Source organism: Panthera pardus, unplaced genomic scaffold (assembly GCF_024362965.1).
Source record: "Panthera pardus isolate Hobbes unplaced genomic scaffold, ASM2436296v1 HiC_scaffold_13, whole genome shotgun sequence".
NCBI lineage: Eukaryota > Metazoa > Chordata > Mammalia > Carnivora > Felidae > Panthera > Panthera pardus.
In genome coordinates, this window is record NW_026526688.1 from 74,626,191 (window position 1) to 74,647,319 (window position 21,129).

At 36.6% G+C, this 21,129-nt stretch overlaps 1 protein-coding gene and 1 non-coding gene across 7 annotated transcripts in view; one reads left to right on the forward strand and one right to left on the reverse strand.

Moving 5' to 3' along the window:
* ARFIP1 (ADP ribosylation factor interacting protein 1) overlaps positions 1 to 21,129 on the reverse strand; it is a 122,684-nt gene that overhangs the window by 15,050 nt on the left and 86,505 nt on the right. For all 6 annotated transcript variants that reach the window (XM_053901189.1, XM_053901187.1, XM_019441263.2 and 3 more), the window contains 2 exons: positions 18,637 to 18,794; positions 12,113 to 12,287 (listed from right to left, as the gene is read on the reverse strand). In XM_053901189.1, the coding sequence (XP_053757164.1) occupies positions 12,113 to 12,287; positions 18,637 to 18,794 (333 nt within the window). The remainder of the gene's footprint in view (positions 1 to 12,112; positions 12,288 to 18,636; positions 18,795 to 21,129) is intronic.
* On the forward strand, positions 20,449 to 20,595 carry LOC128776712 (U4 spliceosomal RNA). Its single transcript, XR_008421891.1, has one exon. It is a non-coding gene; the product is annotated as a U4 spliceosomal RNA (small nuclear RNA).

Below are 21,129 nucleotides of genomic sequence, written 5' to 3' on the forward strand. Positions count from 1 at the left end.
AAGGTTAAAAAGAACAATGCTAAGTCAAATGATTTATTTTTTTTAAAGTTTATTTATTTTGAGAGAGAGAGAGAGAGAGAGAGAGAGAGAGAGAGAGAGAGAGAATATCCCAAGCAGGCTCCCTGCTGTCAGTGCAGAGCCCTCCATGTAGGTCTTGATCATGTCCTGAGCTGAAATCGACAGTTGGGACACCAACTGGGCCACCCAGGCATCTTAAACACTGCTAGTGTCTTCTGCAATTTTACTCAGAGATGCCAATTAAAGGTTTTATTTTTAAGTAAATCAAAAGACTGTAACTAAGGAGAAAAGTACAGTACTGCCACTGCCACCAAAACTAACGCAGATTACTAGTGATCTGTTCAAATCTTAAATTGATCACTTGAAAACTCACCTTAATCACAAAACCTGGCAATCTGACTTGGGTGATACATAAGGTTGGCAAAATAAGTGAAATGTGGATCTGAGCAGTACACAGGTATCAACCATTTTATAGAACAGATAACACTACAGAAGTAATAAGAAGTAAATTTTTTAAAATGTTTATTTTTGAGAGAGAGAGAGAGAGAGAACGAGCGCAAGGAAGGGAGGGGCAGAGAGAGGGAGACACAGAATCCAAGCTGTCTGCGCAGAGCATGACTCGGGGCTTGACCTGAGATCATGACCTGAGCCAAAGTCAGTCACTTTACTGACTGAGCTGAGCCACCCAGGTGCCCCAAGAAGTAAATTTTTATAACTGCACCCTATTCACACAAAGTGAAAGCAAGCAATCCATTCCCCTCTAACATACACAAAAGGAAAATGAAACTCAAACTCTAGCCTCCAAATGAACTGATCACTTCTGACCAAAAAGGGTCAGAAAACATAAGTACCTTATAACTGCCAGAGAGAGAGAGAAAGAGAGAGAGAGAAGACTAAGTCAAATCTATAAAAGCCAGAGAAGACCAAGTCAAATCTATAAAAACAACAGTTGATGACTATAAAGCTATCCCTTCTGGGAGGCTTTTAAGTCTTGTGTATAAAATACTTCTTCATGGGGTGCCTGGTGGCTCAGTCGGTTGAGCGCCTGACTTCGGCTCCGGTCATGATCTCAAGGTCCATGAGTTCGAGCCCCGCGTCGGCTCTGTGCTGACAGCTCAGAGCCTGGAGCCTGCTTCGGATTCTGTGTCTCCCTCTCTCTCTCTGACCCTTCCCCGTTCATGCTCTGTCTCTCTCTGTCTCAAAAATAAATGAACATTAAAAAAAAATTTTAAATACTTCTTCACAAAAATCTGGAAATCTCAGCACAACTGACGAATTGGTTAGCTAGTTGTACTCTCTCTCTCATTCACCAGTTGATGATTACAAATTTCATACTGATTCCAGACAGGTATGCCTTAGATGATACTAATTTCAAAAGCAACCCTCAACTCCCAATTCTTTTTGGCTGCATGGTTTATACAAAGATAGTTAATTTCTGCCTCTTTTCTGAAGAAAGAGAGGAGGCAGTGCAAACCCCAGACAACTTTTTCCTCCTTCACGTGAGTCTAGCAAAATGTTTAAAGAGACATGGAAGCCAAACCACTAGCAATAGCAAACGCAGTACTATACATGAAAACATTTTCTTTTCAAATTTGTATTTAGGAAATATTTTCTGATATAAATAAAAGGTACTATATCACACCATTTCTACATTTCTAATCTGTCACTTAAGAATAATGTAGGGAACTCATGTCCTGGCAAGTTAACAGTTTTTCTATTCTCTCCAACACAAAATTGATCATCTGATTTTAAGCCTAAAGAAAAATTATAGGCTATATAAATACATGTATTAGATCATGTCTGAAAAATAGAAATCTAGTTGGGTCTCATTTTGAAACAAAGATAAGGTGTACACTCCTTAAAAAACAAGTATTTTCTAGCTATACTTTCATTTCTTTTAAAAATTTAGTCTTATCATTTCAATAAGTAGGATCAAAACTGAAAGAATATAAAAAGTATATAATGAGAAGTCTCACTTTCACTCCTGTCTCTGACCAGTGTCCCCTTATAGGTAACTGATTTTAGTTAATTCTTCCAGGTTTTCTTATGCAAGCACAAATCTTTATGTAAAATTATACATTTTTATTTCCTTCCTTTCTTACACAAAAGATATTCTACCATATACACTGCTTTGCACCTTACTCTTTTCAATTAACACTATGTCCTAAGGATCCTTCTATCAATAGCAGACTTACTCTTTTTTTCTTTAATAGCTACAAAATATTCCATTCTGTAAATGAACCACAGTTTATTTAACTTGTCCTCTACTGGTGAACTGCTGCGTTGTTTCTCTTCCTTTGATATTACAAGTGATGCCGCAATGAATAACCCTGTACCTATGTCAGTTCATCCTTATGTAGGCCCTATATACCTGTCTGGTTTCATCCAGAGCTATTCTTCCCCCATCCTCATTATGCTCTGGACTCACTGACCTCAATTGGCTTTTGCATATTCTATTCCTTTTATTTAAAATCCCTTTCCTCCACACACCTTAAGTCAGCTCCTTTGTAGCCCTCTGGAATTCAGCCTCAATGTCACTTCCTCTAGCCTTCCACAATACCCCAGACCAAGCCAAGTCCCCTTTGTATACTCACATGACTCCTCTATTTTCCCTTTACAACACTTATCATAGTTTGTATTTATATAATTATTTGGTTAATGCCGATTTCTCTTATTTGACCATAAGCTCTACAAGGGCAAGCCCATTTATATTTCTACTATTTATCCCTGGCTCATAAAAAAGCAACCAATAAATATTTGATGAATAAAAGAATAAAATGTTAAAGGTGCCAATTATGTATCGATCTGCTCTTAGTATTTTATATGTTTTTTTGTTTTACCTTTTAAGTATCTCTTGACATCCTCAGTTCATTCCATATCCACTACCACCACCCTAAACAAGTTCTCATCATCTGTTGTCTAAACTACTATATTCACTCTCAGGTTCTAACTAAGATCTATGCTCCATATTTTAGACTTCTCATTGGCCAAGAATTCTTTCAATGGCTCCCCACAGATACTAAAACAAACTTTTCCTTAATGTAGTCTATAAGACCTGCATGGATGGTCTGGCCTTTGCTTGCCTCCCGGTCAGTCCTATACTCTAGTCACATTGGCTCCTATCATATTTACTCTTTGAACATACCACACCCTCTCCTGCCACAGGGCTGTTACATATGTGGTTCTTTCTACTTGGAATACTCTTTGCTTCTCATTTTACCTAGTTAATGCTCAACATCACTTTCTCATGGAAGCCTGCCCTGACCACTTAATGAACTATGTACCTCTCCTCGAGACCACCGCTACAGCGAAAATTTTATATACATGTTTCGGTGTGATTTGATCAATGTTGTTTCTTTTATTAGGCGATAAGCTCTTTGAGGGTAGAATTTGTTTTTGTTTGCTCACTGGGTATCAACAATATCCAGAACACTTCCTGGCACGCAGTATGTATCTAATAATTGTTTGTTAAATGAATGAAAAAAAGAACAATAACAACACGATATTATGATACCAAATTATATGATGAAATATACTCAGGAATTAAGTCTGGAAGTAAAGTTGCATGAGTAAGGGAATGTTCCACAGAATCCAAATGTAGGTAATCATATTTGGCACAGTGTTGAGGTTGCTTATTATACATACTTACATATTTCAATCTATAAATGCTTATTTTTTTATTTAGAACCAGTAGGGTTCTTTTACTGTGGAACTTAATTTCATTTGACCTATAAGCAAATACCAAGAGGTAATCCCATTTATACCTCCAGTTGTAGAAATAAAGATGATGGTAAGTCATTGGCATGAATATTTAAAAATTATCAAGAGTAAGAAGTTAGGGTCCTTTTCTTTTGACAGTGAAGAAAAAGATTTCAAGAATATCTACTTGTACAGATTAAGTAATGATTAACATGCTTCTTAATATTTGGCAAGAAATAGCCAGTTTTAAAATTTAGACGTTTATTTTTTTTCCTCTCAAAGACAAGTTTTAGTAAATAAGAATACCTTTGCCTTCCAAGCTTTTCCAAACATTTATAGCCTATTTTTACAAAGATGTACTAGGTTTTAAATATCTCCTATTACCGTATGTATTTGCATAGTCACCGAAGCATCACAACTACATATATAGCTGGATATTACATGAATATGTTTACTTTGTTCTAGGTGTTTTATTCTCTGTGTATTCTCTCTTTCTCCTGCGTCCCATTTTAGTTTATGGATTTTCTGAAAAGCCAAATTCATAATACGATACAAATGAAATAAATCTGTAATATACTAGAAAAAATAGTGTATTAAATAATATATTAGAAAAGAAATCCTAATATTCAAGAATATTATTGTATTATGATTATATACGAAACATGGCATCAAGTGAAAACAACAGTTTTTTCATCAATCTAAGATTCAGAATGACTATGATTTTTTTAAAAAAGATTTTTAAATTAAGTAAGTGCATTAATCAAATATGTGTCCAGGATACATCCCCAAGTCTGGTTCATCTTTTTTAGTCCCCCTTGTCATCCTCAAGTCACTGAAATATAACAGAGGGAAAAACCCTGCATTTAATGGGTATTGCTAATTAATTGACATTACCTTAAAGTAGGAGTATATTTCATCTTTCTTAAAATAATAACATAATAAAATCAATAAGATCCTTACTTTTTATTTTTACTCTAAGCTGCTTTGTTGACTCTTTTGATATATTCAAGTTTTCCTCCCCTAATACATTAGGAGCCCTGATGGGAGATTTACCACTCCCAAATTAAATTATAGTTCTGTTAAAGGAAATATTAATCTTAAATGACTTTTCATGTTTTATGTGATTCCAAGCCATGTAAAAAGTTGTTTTAAAATAATAAACATGAGGGGTGCCTGGGTGGCTCAGTCGGTTGAGCGCCTGACTTTGGCTCAGGTCATGATCTCAGTCTGTGGGTTCAAGCCCTGCGTCTGGCTCTGTGCTGACAGCTCAGAGCCTGGAGCCTGCTTTGGATTCTGTGTCTCCCTCTCTCTCTGCCTCTTCCCTGATCACACTTTGTCTTGCTCTCTCCCAAAAATAAATAAAAACATTAAAATTTTTTTTTAAAAAACCATGGATTGCTCACTACGATGTGCATATTTTTTCTGTAAATTTTTTGCCTTCTCTTCACAAGCAACAGTACACACTGCAGACGATAGAGGCATTTTTGAGAGTATGCTTTGCCCTCACTAAAGCAAAGAATGAAGTAATCAGGATTTGCCCTTTTGTCCCGTTATGGTGGACTCTCATTTTCTTCCATCTCTTTCTCTTCCCTGCAGTATACCTCAATTCTGGGAAGACACACAAACTCACGTTTGCTAAAATAACTATTATATATTTAAACACCATTGCTAGGCATCATGAGGCTGTAAAAGGAGGCATGGTACCTTTCTCACAAAGTCTACAAAATTCCAGGAATGTCTAGTCTCTTCTCGTTACTAAAGTAGCCTATGTTTTGTTTTGAACCATGAAAGGAACAATGAAAGGTAAATAAACTGCCTTAAGTCACAAAACAGCTCATGTTACATTACTGAAAAGACAGGAAAAAGAGAAATAATGATGAAACAGAAACATTAGAAAGCCTAATTAACTCTGTTGTTACTGCTATGCAACTCAATGTTGTTTAGTAAAACAGGAAGAGAATATCAGAGATTAATAAGGATTGTTTAGGTTAAAGGTAAACATAATATATCTTGGGGGTGGGTGGATAAAGAGCACAGATTGTACATAATAGAATTCAAATTTCTCCATTAAAAGTAAATGACAAGAGAGATGTGCACATATCACTCAGCATGAATGCACACACAGGAATGTGTGTATTTTACACATCTATTTTCTTTGTTTTCCCAGAAAGAAGGAAGGCTAGACTAACTACATATAAACGCTTCAATTTTCTAAAATATAGAGAAGAATCCACCTTTCAATCCTTCTCAAAAAAATTTTTTTTAAGTTGTAAGAATGAAACAAAAACATTCTCACAATGTTTGGCTACTAAAATATATTACAACAGTCACAGGAATGGTTCTTAGTCCTTTTCTCAGTGACTGTTTGCTTTTACTTTATGCATCATTTTAACTGTCGGGTTATCTGGCCTCTCATTTTAGAACAGAAGTGTTGCTATGGGAAGACACTTGAAAAGCCATGAAATGAGAGATGTCAAAGAAAGCCTCCTCCCCAAAAGCTGCAAAAAACAGCTGTAAAGACAAGCATTAACCTTTGGGATATTATCAAATTACAAACTAACACACTACATTATGTTTAAAATAACCTATGTTTTAAAAAATTCAATATACAATATTTAAGAAATAGGAAGAGTATATTTTGTTAAAATTCAAGTGCTACGTGGATTACCTGACACTTTGTATAAAGGAGATATTAAGGTACAAATTCAGCTTATTTTAACAAAAGAAGAAAAAACACAAGATTTCAGGCATTTCACACTGCCAAGAAAGCAAACAGGGATAAGACAGTTTGTAAGCCTAAAGGCTTGCTTTTTCCTCCTTTTGTTAGAGTTATTAAAAATAAAAGGGTAAAAGTTGCTCAACAATAAAAAAGTTTTCTCATGAATCTAAGTCTTCATCCAAATTACAGTTATTGATTGCTTAACATAAAACAGAGACCAATATTATCTCTTTATAGTTTTTAAGAGTTAAATAAGAGAAAAAGATCAGAGTTTCTTTATAGATTTTATTTTAGTTGATTTTTAGCTGATTACGGAGTTCAAACTGAAACTTAGGTTAATGACAACTGTGGAAAGCTGAAAACAAAGACTATCTCTAGGACTCTCTAAGAACATAAATCCTTGAGAATAAAGGCAAATTAAAAAAAATTTTATAGTAAGGTCAAAAGAAGATGTGACAACAATGTTATTCTCAAAGGCAATGACTTCCAAACCTTTATCTCTGAAGCCTTGACCCTGCTCATTCCAACTCCAAACTCACATCATTAACATCCTACCAACTGTTTCTATGTGAATATTTTGTCATCACCTCAAACTGAGCACTGGGTTAAACGGAATAAATACCCATTCCTCATCCCTTACAACCTTCAAGCCAAATTAGCTTCCTCTCTTGATTTCCCAACCCCTGTCATACAGACTTGAAATCACTGTATTCTTTCCTTTCTGCTGCTATTGGAATTTACCCTACGTCAGGCTCTTTATCACTTCATTTGGCTATAAAAGATTCCTCACTAGTCTGCGTGCTTCTACTTTCTTTCTTCCTTTAAACTGTAGTGTTTTTAAGTCATGTATTTTTTTTTACTCCTAACTTTACAAATTCTTCAATGCCAACAAGATAGAGTTGGATTTTAAGAGCCATCTTGGCAGACATTTAAACTTCACAGAGATGACCTGGCTGGTCCATTACTCAGTATGCATCCTTTTTGAGGCCACAATTCAATCTTTATGTGAACAAGGCTCTATACAATGTGGCTTCCAATTACCTTTCTGATTCTCTCTTCCTTTAAAGCATGTGAAGGTTATGTTTCATCACGGTAGTCTATTTCTCTACTAAACATGAGTATTCCTCTATTCTTACATGCAGGCCACTGCCCTTGCCAAGAAGGTTCTCCTCCCAATTCATTTAGGCCTGTCCTCCTGATCTTTCAAGGCTAGGCTGAAGTCCTTATCTCTTCCATGGATCTTTAAGATTTCCCTGAACAGTCAATGCATTATCTTCACTTACCACTGAGAAAGTATTGCTTATGTAATGCCAAATGATATAAATTTAATATTTCAAATTAATATGTTTGTTGAAATAAATATAGTTCATGTCTCCTGTCACATCTTTTCTAATGTCAATTTCTGCTCGTATCCGCAAAAGAGACACAAGGGAGGCAGGATATAGGTTAAGTTCAAAAACCACCAGGGGAAGGTGTGAAGGTGATGACTTCTAGAAAACAAACCCATCCTATGTTTTTGTAACTCCCTAAGATCATAAACTTTATTTTCCTTCTCCTTCATCCCTTCACCTAGCCAAGTGCCTGGCATACAGCAGGAATTCTATAAATACTGGTGAACAGTACTTTACCCCTTATAGACAGTGTGTTTTTTTTCACTTGCTTAACACAAGGCATGATTTACCCTCATTTTTCCAAAGGAAAATACAGAAGCTTGGAGAGACTTGTCCAAGATCATAATGTTATAGCAGGTGGCAGAAATGGGTCTGGAACCCAGGTTTTCATGTTCTTACTCTGGAATTTTTTGCAAAAGATACAGTCCAACTTGCCTATTCATTAGCCTATGGTGCTCAACTCTAGAGCAGAGCAGAGGACAGCAAAAGACAAGTGAGGCAAAGCAAGGACAGAGGAGAAAGTATACAATTTCTTTTCTACCTGCCACCTCTGTACTCCTTCGTATTTCTCACATTAGCAACACAGGGCTACTTCAGCCAGTCATGACACTAGATTTAGGCCCCAAATCATTTCTTCAGTCTATCTTCCACAGCTCAAATATTGATTTTGGTGTTCCCAGATCTAGAACTTTTCCTGGACACATGAAAAGGAAGAGCCTAGGTTATGTCATACAACTCTTCCTCATAAGTGAGGAGCAACTTTGCAGTGGGCAGATCAGAGAGAGGTTCAAAAGATCAGAAGTGAAGGGGATACATGATCACAGAAGATTACGTGAGATGAATTCACTCATCTGGGAAATACAGATGACGAGAGTATATGACTAATCAGAAAGTAAGCTTCAAAAGGACAGAGTTTTGTCTTTTTTTTTTACTGACCTATTCCCAGTATAGAAAGTATCCAATAATTTTTACTGAAAGAATGAAAGTATGAAGATTGTCATGAGGATTGAGAGAATACATGTAAAATGCATAGTAACTGACAAATAAGAAGTGCCTTCACTAATTCAAGTCTACATCTGGGATCTCCTAAGATCCAAAAGTAGTTCTATTAAGACACGTAACAGTCACGTGGCCACTGCTTATCTTTGTGTGGTTTGTCTATTTTTATTTACTCTGGCAAGAACCATATAAGCAGAGCTGCTTTGGGATACTGATTCTTTCAACATTACTTTCTCTTTTTTAGAAAGGCAACACAATCATCTAAAATATAGAAAAATATATAGAAAACAAAAATTACCCATGATCTCACCATCCAGAGGATAGCACACAATACCATTACATTCCGACGGAACAGTTACCATTTTATAGATTTCCTAAAGTCATTTTCTCTATTTGCAGAGGTCCTGTACCCGTAAATTAGGTGAATTCCTTTCCCTTCAAATTAGCTTTGGATAGAGCCTCTAAAATGTTAGCTGGCGCATACCTCAAGTAGCACTATACAGTATACAGTGCTGAACTGTTACAGTGGGAGTATATAAAAAATATTTTTGTATTTAAAACATATATCTAAGTATTAATATATTCCTATCCATTAAAATATTAAGCAGTGTAACTGATCTATCTCTCTGTACATATGTACCTACAGAGAGATACATCTACGGAGATATATACGAATGACTAAAAAGAATGACATCTGATGTGCTAGCTAATGAATGCTGAAAGGCTGCACTGCATTCTTGCTGGAATGATGCGGAAATCTGTCTGATAACTCTGCTCAGGTTTCCTTTACTGACACTGTAATGGCTTCTGGTGAATACTTTTCACCCACTGCTGCTAAAAAAAAAAGTGAGTGATGGTGCAGGACTTGGTCGATTCTAAGGAAATGTATTATTCTGCAACTCTTATGGTAGCCAAAAGAGGTTCTAAAAAAATGTTAAGGAAAAACAAGAAGATATCAACAGACAATTAAAACTGAAGAATAATTTTGAGAGGTACGGTACCTAAAGAAAGCAGATTTGAAGACCTACTGTGCCTTCAGAGGATGCGAAAAGCACGAGTGGACCACTAACATGCAGTGGGAAGACCCCATCGCCACAAGACTGAGCCACTCCGCCTGCTCTGTGCTGCGTCCACTACTGGCTCCTCTTTCCAGAACTGCAATCCCCCTCACAAAACTGAGTATGCAGACATGTTAAACAAAGGAACCTGTCCTATACGTAAACCAAAACTCGGGAGCTTGTTACTATGTGAATCCACCTCCACATGAAGCCTACAGCAGGCCTATCTCAGCTCTCACCATTCTCGCCTTTGGATGGGTTCACGTTACACAGAAGTAATGTGGAAAACTGATTTCTTGGCTTATTCCTTCTAGGTTATGCTAATGAGCCTTTTAGTCATTCCTCATTTATCAATTACTAGGAAGAATGTTCTTCTCTTCCTAAAATCTGTACCTATCATTAATAAAAAAGTTTCAAAATATTCATAGCAGAATCTCTCATTATGTAACTTTTTATTTTATTATTTACTTATTTATTTGTTCTTATTTTAAGATTTTGGTTTTTTTACATAATCTCTACGCCCAGTGTGGGGCTCGAACTAGTAACCCCGAGATCAAGAGTTGCACACTCCCCCAACTGACCCAGCCGGGTGCCCCAATTATGTAACTTTTTAAAGCATCTGTCATCAACACCAATCTGAACATCAATAGTTGAAACATCAAATATTTTTTTGCAACTCCATGTGAAAGACTGGGACAGTAGGGTTGATGATGACTTTTATGACAGAAAGATAAATATATTTTTTGTTCTTCTAAAAACTCAAACACTGATTACAGCTGAAATTCCATTTTGCACCTGTAATGAAAGGGAGTTAACAGAAACAAAAAACTTTCTATTTATCTCTCTAAATTTAGGGTGGCATTTTATTTTATTTATTTACTTTTTAAATGTTTATTTATTTTGGGAAGCCTGGGTGGCCCAGTCGGTTAAGTGCCTGACTTCAGCTCAGGTCATGATCACATAGTTCGTGAGTTGGGCCCCACATCAGGCTCTGTGCTGACAGCTCACAGCCTAGAGCCTGCTTCGGATTCTGTGTCTCCCTCTCTCTCTGCCCCTCCTCTGCTTTCTGTCTCAAAAGTACATAAACATTAAAAAAAATTAGAAAATCATTTTTAATTTTTTTAAAATTTATTTTTGAGAGAGAGAGAGAGAGAGAGAAAGAGAGAGAATGAGAGAGAGAACATGAGCAGGGAGGGGCAGAGAGAGAGACACAGACACACAGACACACACACACACACACACACACACACACACACACACACACGGAATCCAAAGCAGGCTCCAGGCTCTGAGCTGTCAGCACAGAGCAGGATGAGGGGCTCTAACTCACAAACTGGGAGATCATGACCTAAGCTGAAGTCAGACGCTTAACTGACTGAGCTACCCAGGTGCCCCAGAAAATCATTTTTAAAAAAATGTTTATTTATTTTGAGAGCGAGCGAGCGAGCTTGTGTGCATGCCCGTGGGGGAGGGGCAGAAAGAGAAAGAGATTGAGAGAGAATCCCAAGCAGGCTCCACACTCAGCACAGAGCCCAACATGGGGCTTCATCTCACGACCATGAGATCATGATCTGAGTAGGAACCAAAACCCAGAGGCTTAACCAACTGAGCTGTAGGGTGACATCATTTTAATGTCCATAAACACATGCACCCCAGTGTTTATAGCAGCACTATCAACAATAGCCAGATTATGGAAAAAGCCTAATGTCCACTGACTGATGAACGGATAAAGAAGGTGTGGTATACATACACAATGGAATATTACTCGGTGATTATAAAGGATGAAATCAAAAGGCCATTTGCAACGTGGATGGAACTAGAGTGTATTATGCTAAGCGAAATTAAGTCAATCAGAGAAAGAAGAATATCATATGATATCACTCACATGTGTAATTTAAGAAACAAAACAGATGAACATAGGGGAAGGGAAGCAAAAATAAGATAAAAACAGAGAAGGAGACAAACCATAAGAGACTCTTAAATACAGAGAACAAACTTACGGTTGCTGGAGGAGTGTTGGGTAGGGGTAAGGGGTAAATGGGTGAGGGGGAGTAAGGAGGGCACCTGTTGGGATGAGCACTGGGTGTCATATGTAAGTGATGAATCACTGAATTCTACTCTCGAAATCATTATTACACTGTATGTTAACTAACTTGGATTTAAATTAAATTAAAATTAATAAATAAAGTCTGTGAAAGTTTATCTCAGAAGGCAAAGACTGAATTTACCTTATTTTCTTCTAGAAATTTCAACTTGATAGAAACATCATTGCGCATCTTATCGTATTTTTCCTTATGTGCTTGAAACAGATGCTGTGACTGCTCAATCTTTGGCAGGGTGTTTGCATCCCGTGGTCCAAGATTCAATTCTTCCAAATCAGTGCGATAGGCATCATATTCGATCCTGGAAAGAACCGAGTAAGTGAAGCATATTACAAAAACAGAGTGAAATAAATTCAGGAGGTGAGCTGGAAATACGTGACAGTCTCATACATTAATAAATAATCATTCTCGTATATATTATACCTTATGCTTTTAAAGTCATATATTTCTTTAATACAAAGAGCTATTAGTACAAGCATGAAGGAGGAGCTGCTTATTAATCTAATTAACTATTCCTTCCAAAGTACAGTATTAACTGACATGCAGAATTTCCAAAATTGAAAAACCAGTTTAAAAAACAGATGTCAAAACCTAACGCTAACAAGATCAAGTGATCTATCTCCCATGGGAATTGGTTAATACCAACAAAACAAAGCATATTAAGATGGCAGACTTGAGGATGACATACTTTAAGTGGGAAAAGGAAGGTATATTGAGGGTCAGCATCCTTAAAGTATGATCTAGCCAGCAAGGCACAACAGAAATAAAATGCAAGCCACATATGTAACGTAAAATTTTCTAGCATTCACGTTAAAAGAATAAAAATTAATTTCACCTTTTAAACAAAAGATTTTATTTTACCCAATGTATCTATAATATTATCATTGTAACATGTAATCAATGTAAAAAAAACCTGTTACTGAACTATTTTACTTTTGGGGGTGGGCTACTACTGAATCTTTGAAATCCATTGTCTGTATTTCACTTCTATCACATCTCAATGTAGGCTAACCACATTTCAAGTGCTAAACAGACATATGTGGCTAATGGCTACCATATGGGACAGAGCAACTCTGAGTGGATTTCTGAAACATTAGTATTGACAACGTGACAGTGCCATCTATTATAGAGCACTTAACACCTTGTGCTCCTTAAAACGCCTACTCCCTAATATTCTCCTACCACTAACTGAAATACTACCCACCACCATCACTCCATGATCACACAGCACCTCACGATGCCTCTGTCACAGTACTTGTGTACATAGTACTACCTTGCTTATTAAACAGGGACTTATCTAGCAGTCTCTACTGAAGAACAATATATTTTAAACAACATAAACTATATCGCATATGTGACTTGAGAAAGAACACATCGGTCCCTTGTACTGAGTCTAATTTATTTTTATCTTGTACTGAATTTAACAAACTTGAACTTTCAGGGCCAAAAGAATCATTCATTCATTCACTGGCACATTCAACAAATATTAAGTGAGCACCTTCTATGTTCCTGGCACTGTACTAGAAACCAGAGCTCTAAAGATGAATAGATAAAAGTTTATCTTCAAGAAGCTTGCAGTTTAGAAGGAGAGAAGCTCTTAAACAGCTATAACAAAATGAGACAATGGTAACTGCCATGAGGGAGGGAGAATAAGGCAGGGTGGAAATCAAGAGGAAGAGTTGCCTAATTAGGTATCTCAGAACAGAATTAAAACACCACAATTAAATTTTAAAGGATGGTAAAAGCTTCCAAGGTGGACTGGGGCAGGGAAATAGAGCAATCCAGGAAGAGAACAGTACGTACAAAAGCAAAGAATTGTAAGATACCATGATACATTTGGGAAGTAATTCACTATGTTAGAACCTGAAGTTGGAACATGATAATGGAAGGAATTAAAGTCAGACAGGTAGGCAGGACTGCCATTATGCAGGGCCTATAGACAATGTCAAACGGAATCAGATTTAATCCAGAAGGTCAAGTAGTGATGGGAAGCCACTTAGGAACTCTGATCTAGAAAGTAACATGTTCTATCTATTCAGAATAGATGGATGGCTCTAGTGGTAAAAAATGGAGGATGGACTAGAGGAGATTAAGAAACAGAAAGAAGAGGGGGCGCCTGGGTGGCGCAGTCGGTTAAGCGTCCGGCTTCAGCCAGGTCACGATCTCGCGGTCCGTGAGTTCGAGCCCCGCGTCAGGCTCTGGGCTGATGGCTCGGAGCCTGGAGCCTGTTTCCGATTCTGTGTCTCCCTCTCTCTCTGACCCTCCCCCGTTCATGCTCTGTCTCTCTCTGTCCCAAAAATTAAAAAAAAAAAAAAAAAAAAAAAAAAATTAAAAAAGAAAAAAAAAAAAAAAAAAAAAAGAAACAGAAAGAAGAAACCAAATAGAAGACCATGGGCAAAAGACAAATGAGTCACTGAATCAGGACAATGGCATTGGGGCTAAAAAGGGGAGACAGATATTAAAAATTTAGGAAGCAAGACTGACTTAGTAATGATAACAAATTAAATTCTATGGGTTTCTAGCCAAACTGAAACCACTCTGATCTTTGCTGGCTCTAATGTCTTGAACTAGATGTTTTTACCTTTCCGCTCTAGTTTTTCATCTATAAAGGAGAATAACAATCTCCACAAAATAATCATGTAAAGTACTTAGGATACCTGGTAATAACTAATATCTTTAGAGTGCTTATTATTATGGCCAAATTAGAAGGGAGCTAGCCAGAAGCAAATATACTAAAAACAATAAAAAATGAAAGAAAAAAAACAATGAAAGAACAAAAATAGTGATACATGGTGATTTAATGTGAAGACAAATATCCTTCATTAGTCTTAGAGAACATTTCTAAACAATAAGATTAATTTCAACATATTCAAGGTTACAATACTGACCTTATATCCCTTAATTTTTACATCCAGAGTTTGTAGATGGTATCAAAGTAAAACTTTCCGTAAGAGCTTCTCTAACAGTGCTCATTACCAATAAGAGAAGCACACTAAATTTTCAAAATGCAACTCTTCACTTCAAGGGTGCCAGTCTGAACTGAATCCATATCAATATAGTTAGTGATAGTTGGTTACTCTATGGCTTATGTAAAACTTCTAGAGAACAGGTGTTGACATCTGAAAAGTCCTGACCACAAATGACTCCCTTGTTGGTGCTGCTATGGAGAAGTGCTGAATGGGCTGTTATAAGATTTTCTATACACGAAGCACCAGAGGGCTAGGAAATACTTGTACACAATGCATAATAGGGAGCATTAAAAGGCCACCCGGACATTTGCCTAAATTGCCACTTTTTGTGCTGATCAAATAGCTGACCCTTGCCCTAAAAGTCAATAAATTCTGGTTTTGACAGAGAAGAAAATTCAGCTACTGAGAAACTTTTAATCTGGGATTCTTTTTTAATGTTATCCCTCTGTAGGCAGAGGTTGTCTAAAGGTTTCCTGATAAGTACATACAACCTGATTTATAACTCTGTTCAAAAGTTTCAAATAAACCTATATAATGGATAGATTGAGATCTTTTATCACATTGTACTTTAAACATCAGATATCTCAATATAAGATGTGAAAATTATTATTATTGTTAAAGATTTTATTTTTAAGTAATCTCTACACCCAACATGGGGCTCAAACTCACAACCCTGAGATCCAGAGCTGCACGCTCCACCAACTGAGCCAGCCAGGTGCCTTATATTTTTTAAAATAGATACGAAAATGTGAGATAAATCCAGTTCAAATTTGAGGCTGAATGATCAAAAGTAAAAGGTAGAAAGCCAATGGGCTCTCATTTTGGCTTTGAAATTGGCTCCAAATGAGCAAACCTTTTAATCTCCAGAGGCTCTTCTCTACAAATTAAACAAAAAACGATCTGTGTGCTGTTCAGTGCCTTATCTAATGAAATTTGTCTTTCTCTAATACAGGTAAATATTAAGAAAAAAAATTTTTTAAGTAAGCTATACGTCCAAGGTGGGGCTTGAACTGATGATCCCAAGATCAAGAGTTGCATGCTCTACCAACTGAGTCAGCCAGGCACCCCATTATATGGGTTAATTAATTTATATTTAAAATTTTATTTTATTTTAGAAAGAGAGCAAGAGAGAGAAAGTGCGCAGGAGTTGTGGAGAGGGGTGGAGGGAGGGAGGGAGGGAGGGAGGGAGGGAGAGAGAGAGAGAGAGAGAGAGAGAGAGAATGAATCTCAAGCAGACTCCACGCTCAGCATGGAGCAATGTGGGGTTCGATCCCATGACCCTGGGATCATGACCCGAGCCAAAATCAAGAGTTGGACACTCAACCAACTGAGCCACCCAGGCACTCCTATTTTTCTGTTAAGGTTTATTTATTTTGAGAAAGAGAGAGAGAGAGCAAACATGGATGTAGAGAGAGAGGGAGAAAGAGAATACCGAGCAGGGTCCTGTCTGTCAGCACAGAGCCTAACGCAGGGCTCCATCTCACGAACTGCAAGATCATGACCTGAGCCCAAATCAAGAGTCAGATGCTTAATTGACTGAGCCACACAGGCTCCCCTGGGTTAGTATTTTTAAAAGCATTAAAAAAAAATTTTTTTTAACGTTTATTTATTTTTCAGACAGAGAGAGACACAGCATGAACAGGGGAGGGGCAGAGAGAGAGGGAAACACAGAATCGGAAGCAGGCTCCAGGCTCTGAGCCATCAGCCCAGAGCCCAACGCGGGGCTCGAACCCGCGGACCGCGAGATCGTGACCTGAGCCGAAATCGGACGCTTAACCGACTGAGCCACCCAGGCGCCCCAAAAGCATTTTAGAAATAAAGGCTGAAGAGAAAGATTTTACATGCTTAAAATAAAACATATTTTAAAACATACTAAACAAAAATATATTTTAGGCACTAAAAACGTATTTCAGGATAGGTGGACAATTACAAAGTACAGAAACAAACTAGATTCCTGTAGTTCTTTACTGGGAGGTGATAGTGGGTAATTTTGGAATAAGAGAATTTTTATCTTCAAAACCCACAAATATTAAAACAATCTGAAACAACAGAAAATAAGAATGCTTAAAATAACTAAAGAGATAAAAGGAAGATTCACTATAAACAAATTAGGGCATTATGAATAAGGAACAGATTTGGAAAAGGACCAAATAAAATTTATAAAAATAAAATAGTATACATAATATTCCTTTGAAAAATATAGACAATGTCCACAAAAAGATTTAAATAGAGACTGGAGAACCAATTACTAAGAGTGTTATTGAAGGGATTCCTATTGAAGGGTATCTTACTGAGAAATTCCTTCAGTGTTACTGATAGACTCCTTCAGTTTATTTTTTTCTACCTTCTGATTTTAATACTGTGTTATTAAATAGTTCAAACGATAAGGAAAAGTAAAAAACCAAGTCTAAAACCTAAATAAGGCACACAACCCCATCTCTACCCTTCTATCAAACACCCGCAGCTATTTATCTTGACCTTCATTTCCAAGTCATTAAGAGTCACATTAATACTAAACCTAAAATTACAAACACAGAATAAGACAGAAGCATCTGTTCTTGTGAAAAGATTAAAAGTTAACTTCCCAAGGGTTTTGGACTTTACTTATGTAAGGCATAAGGAAACATATACTTCAGAATAAGCACTGAAAGACTAGAGAGATGACTTTAGTTTTCATGGCCATTTGTCATGTCATTATATTAGGGCAAGGGGCCAAATACTTCTAAAAGGTATAGTTTGCACTTATTTTCAATGATGCTATAAAAAGTTTAACAGAAAATAAGGATTTCAAGTATTTAGAGGGAAAAAAAACTCAAAGGAAATCAGAATGAATGGGAGAAAAACTGGGCTGGAAATCGAAAGTTAAAAAATGCTATAACTGATCTGCTACTTTTTAGATCTTTGTAAGTATTTATTAAAATGTACTTGGGTTACCTAACAGGGGAGTTATGAGATAGAGGAATAATGAGTGTATGTGTGTGTGTATAAAATGTATGAAAACACTGCATTCAAACAGTTCTGAAAATAAGTAAAAGGTAAAATATGAAAGAGTTCGAAGCTGGTCATAGCCTAGATAAACGGAAGACCAGGAAGTTGGTATCCAAAACACAAACAAAATCACGAAAGCAGGTATGAGCTTGTACACTGAAGAGAAAGTGAAACTGTACGTCTGCTGTTGCACTGCTCCTACTGGGAAGCAGCAGTAAGAAGGCTGAAAAGATAGGCCCAGGCCAGACTGTGGAGAGCATCTAGTATCTACCTGGTAGAACACAAGGCCCTTGTCCTCTTCTAAGGAAGCTGGAGCTGGGAGATCCTCCACCTCCCTATTCTCTAGCAGGCAGGGTTGGGCACATGACCAAGGTTCAATCAGACACTCTCTAGGCAATGAAGCAAAGTATTCAGGGGCCTTTTGGAAGTGACGTATGGTAGCGGTGGCAACATCAAGTACCAGAGGTACCCAGCCTCGAGGTCCTAATTAGATTCTTCTGAGGCATTACCTTGACTTTTGTTCCTGCTTGTTTCTAGAATCTGTTCTCCTGCCTTTCTATTAGTTCTATGAGCTATCCTATAACCTTGCACTGCATTCTTTTTCTGGGTTGACTTCTATCACATGCAATCTAAGACCTTAAATGAATTACGTACCATCTGCAAACAGACAATATAATGAAAATTTACACCTACCTCGCACTTTCATATTGTTTCACAGTCATTAATGTATCTTCAATTGTTTTATTCACCAAAGTGTTCACACTGGCAATAAAAAAATTAATGGCTCCAAGAAGAGTCTCTCCATTTTTTGCCAGTAGCTTCTGGGTATCTGCATTATAGCCAAATTCTTCCTAAAACAAAAAAGTCACCTTAACTTACCCACTAATAAGTTAGTGAATGTGACAAAAAAAATCTCAAACATATCACTAATGGGAAAATATTTGACTTAAAATACTTAGCTATAGAAGTTTTTTCTTTTATTTTTTTAATGTTTGTTTATTTATGTATTTTGAGGAGGGGGGTGGGGTACACACACACAGAGAGAGAGAGAGAGAGAGACAGAGAGAGAGAGAAACAGAGAGAGAGAGAGAGAGAGAGAGAGAGAGAGAGAATTCCAAGCAGGCTCTGCACTGACACTGCAGACATAGGGCTTAATTACATGAACTGTGAGATCATGACCTGAGCCGAAATCAAGAGTCAGATGTTTGACTGACTGAAGCCCACCCAGGCGCCCCAGAAGTTTTTTCATTTAATGTTTAAATAAACGGAAATCTAAATCACAGCTAGCTAGCTATATAGTTACCAAAAAAGTTTAATAAACCAAAATTGCCATCAGCTCAGATGTATAGCTAAAATTAAATGATTTTGAAAGTTAAACTACTTGAAATAGAAAGAATATTTTCATTTCCATGTTTTGTTTCTACTATACTATAAGCACAGCTGTTAAAAAGAAAAATATAGCAGATTATTAATCAAAGAAAACTATAACTTTCACAACCAAATTAGGTTAACAATTGACTAAAACTTTCAGCCATAAGACAGATTGCAATTTTTGTGTTTTGACATAATCTCCTCAGTCTATAAATATTAACAATGTACGTTTCTTTGTAAACTCAGTGACTAGTTGACTCCCAAGCTCAGGTCTACGTAGGTGCACGGCTGGGGAAGGATCACTCAACACCAGTTTGAGCACATTCTCTCTGAATAAACTGAGTCTTGGCTTAGAAAATATTACATATAACTCCTTCAGATATGGCAAGTTGTAACTCTAATTTTCAAACTTGGACTGGTTTTCCAGTCCAAGTTTGATTAATTAACCTATTATGAGGACACATCTGACCAAATAAAAACTTTGGTCATATCTTCAGAGTTCTGAAGTTATGAAACACTTTTTAATTTCAGCTGAAAAAACATATAACATTAAATTAAATATTAGAAAATGCAAGTTTAATGTTAGTGCTACAGATATAATTCAATTTCTAGGTGATAAAATATTCAATACTAATAAATAGCAAGAAAGTAAGATTATCTTTATTGTGCTAAAAGCATTTTCCATTTAAGAGACATCCATATAACTGTTTACTCTGGAATCAGTCTTCAAGATTTTATAAACCTTGATTTGTAAATATTGGCAGATACAGGATTACATAAAGGGAGTATCAATTAATGTATATAAAAACGAAAATGAAAGGCAGGACAGCTGAAGCTTTTTGGCATCAAGTATTTGCAAGCTAAGTTATATACTGAAGACTATATGTTACTGGAAGTATGAGCGCCTGGGTGGCTCAGTCAGTTAAGCATCTGACTCTCGATTTCACATCAGGTCATGATCTCGTGGTCATGAGATCAAGCATGAGCCCCACATCAGGCTGGGTGTGAAGCCTGCTTAAGATTCTATCTCTCCTCTCCATCTGCCCTTCCCCTGCTCACTCTCTTGCTCTCTCTGTCCAAAACAAACAAGCAAACAAAAATGCTACTAGAAGTAGAATAATACAAGAGAAAACAAGCTTTGTGCAGTGGCAGTATTGTAGCCAATGAGGTTTATCCGAGGAGCTATTGTTGCTAATACAAGAGAAAACATTTTTACAACTTTTAGAAAAAGTTCACATAACATACTACAAGTACTTATTGTCTTTGGCATTCATTAAGAGACACAGGGTAAAATTAAAAATTCTATAAATAAGAGCAAGAAAAATACGAAGTTAAACTGGTGTTAATACCATGGTTCATAAAAAATAAGAAAGCCTTTTCTACTCACTGTATAACAAAGTATATATGATTAAAACATACCCCTGTAACACTGTTCATATCTAAAACTTCTCAACATCCACAATTTTACATTAACACTGAAAATGCCACAAGTCCTAACTTAACCAGAGAGATCTATACAACCTAGAAGACTACTCTTTTACTAAAAACAAACAAATAAAAAACCCCAGAGTGTACTAAGATGAAACAGCAGCAGGTTGAAAAGTTGTAAAGCAGAATTTGCAATACTGTATTTACAATAACAAAACAGGCCTAAATTCAAAGCAGATAGGAAGAGTAAACTGCCACTGTTCTGTTTCACGAATATAAATCCCACCTGTAATTCTGTGAATATAAAACTTAAGGTTTTAATGTATAATTTGAAAACTAGCTAGAATAAAAGGGCTTTTTTTATAGTAAGGTACAAGAGACATAGTA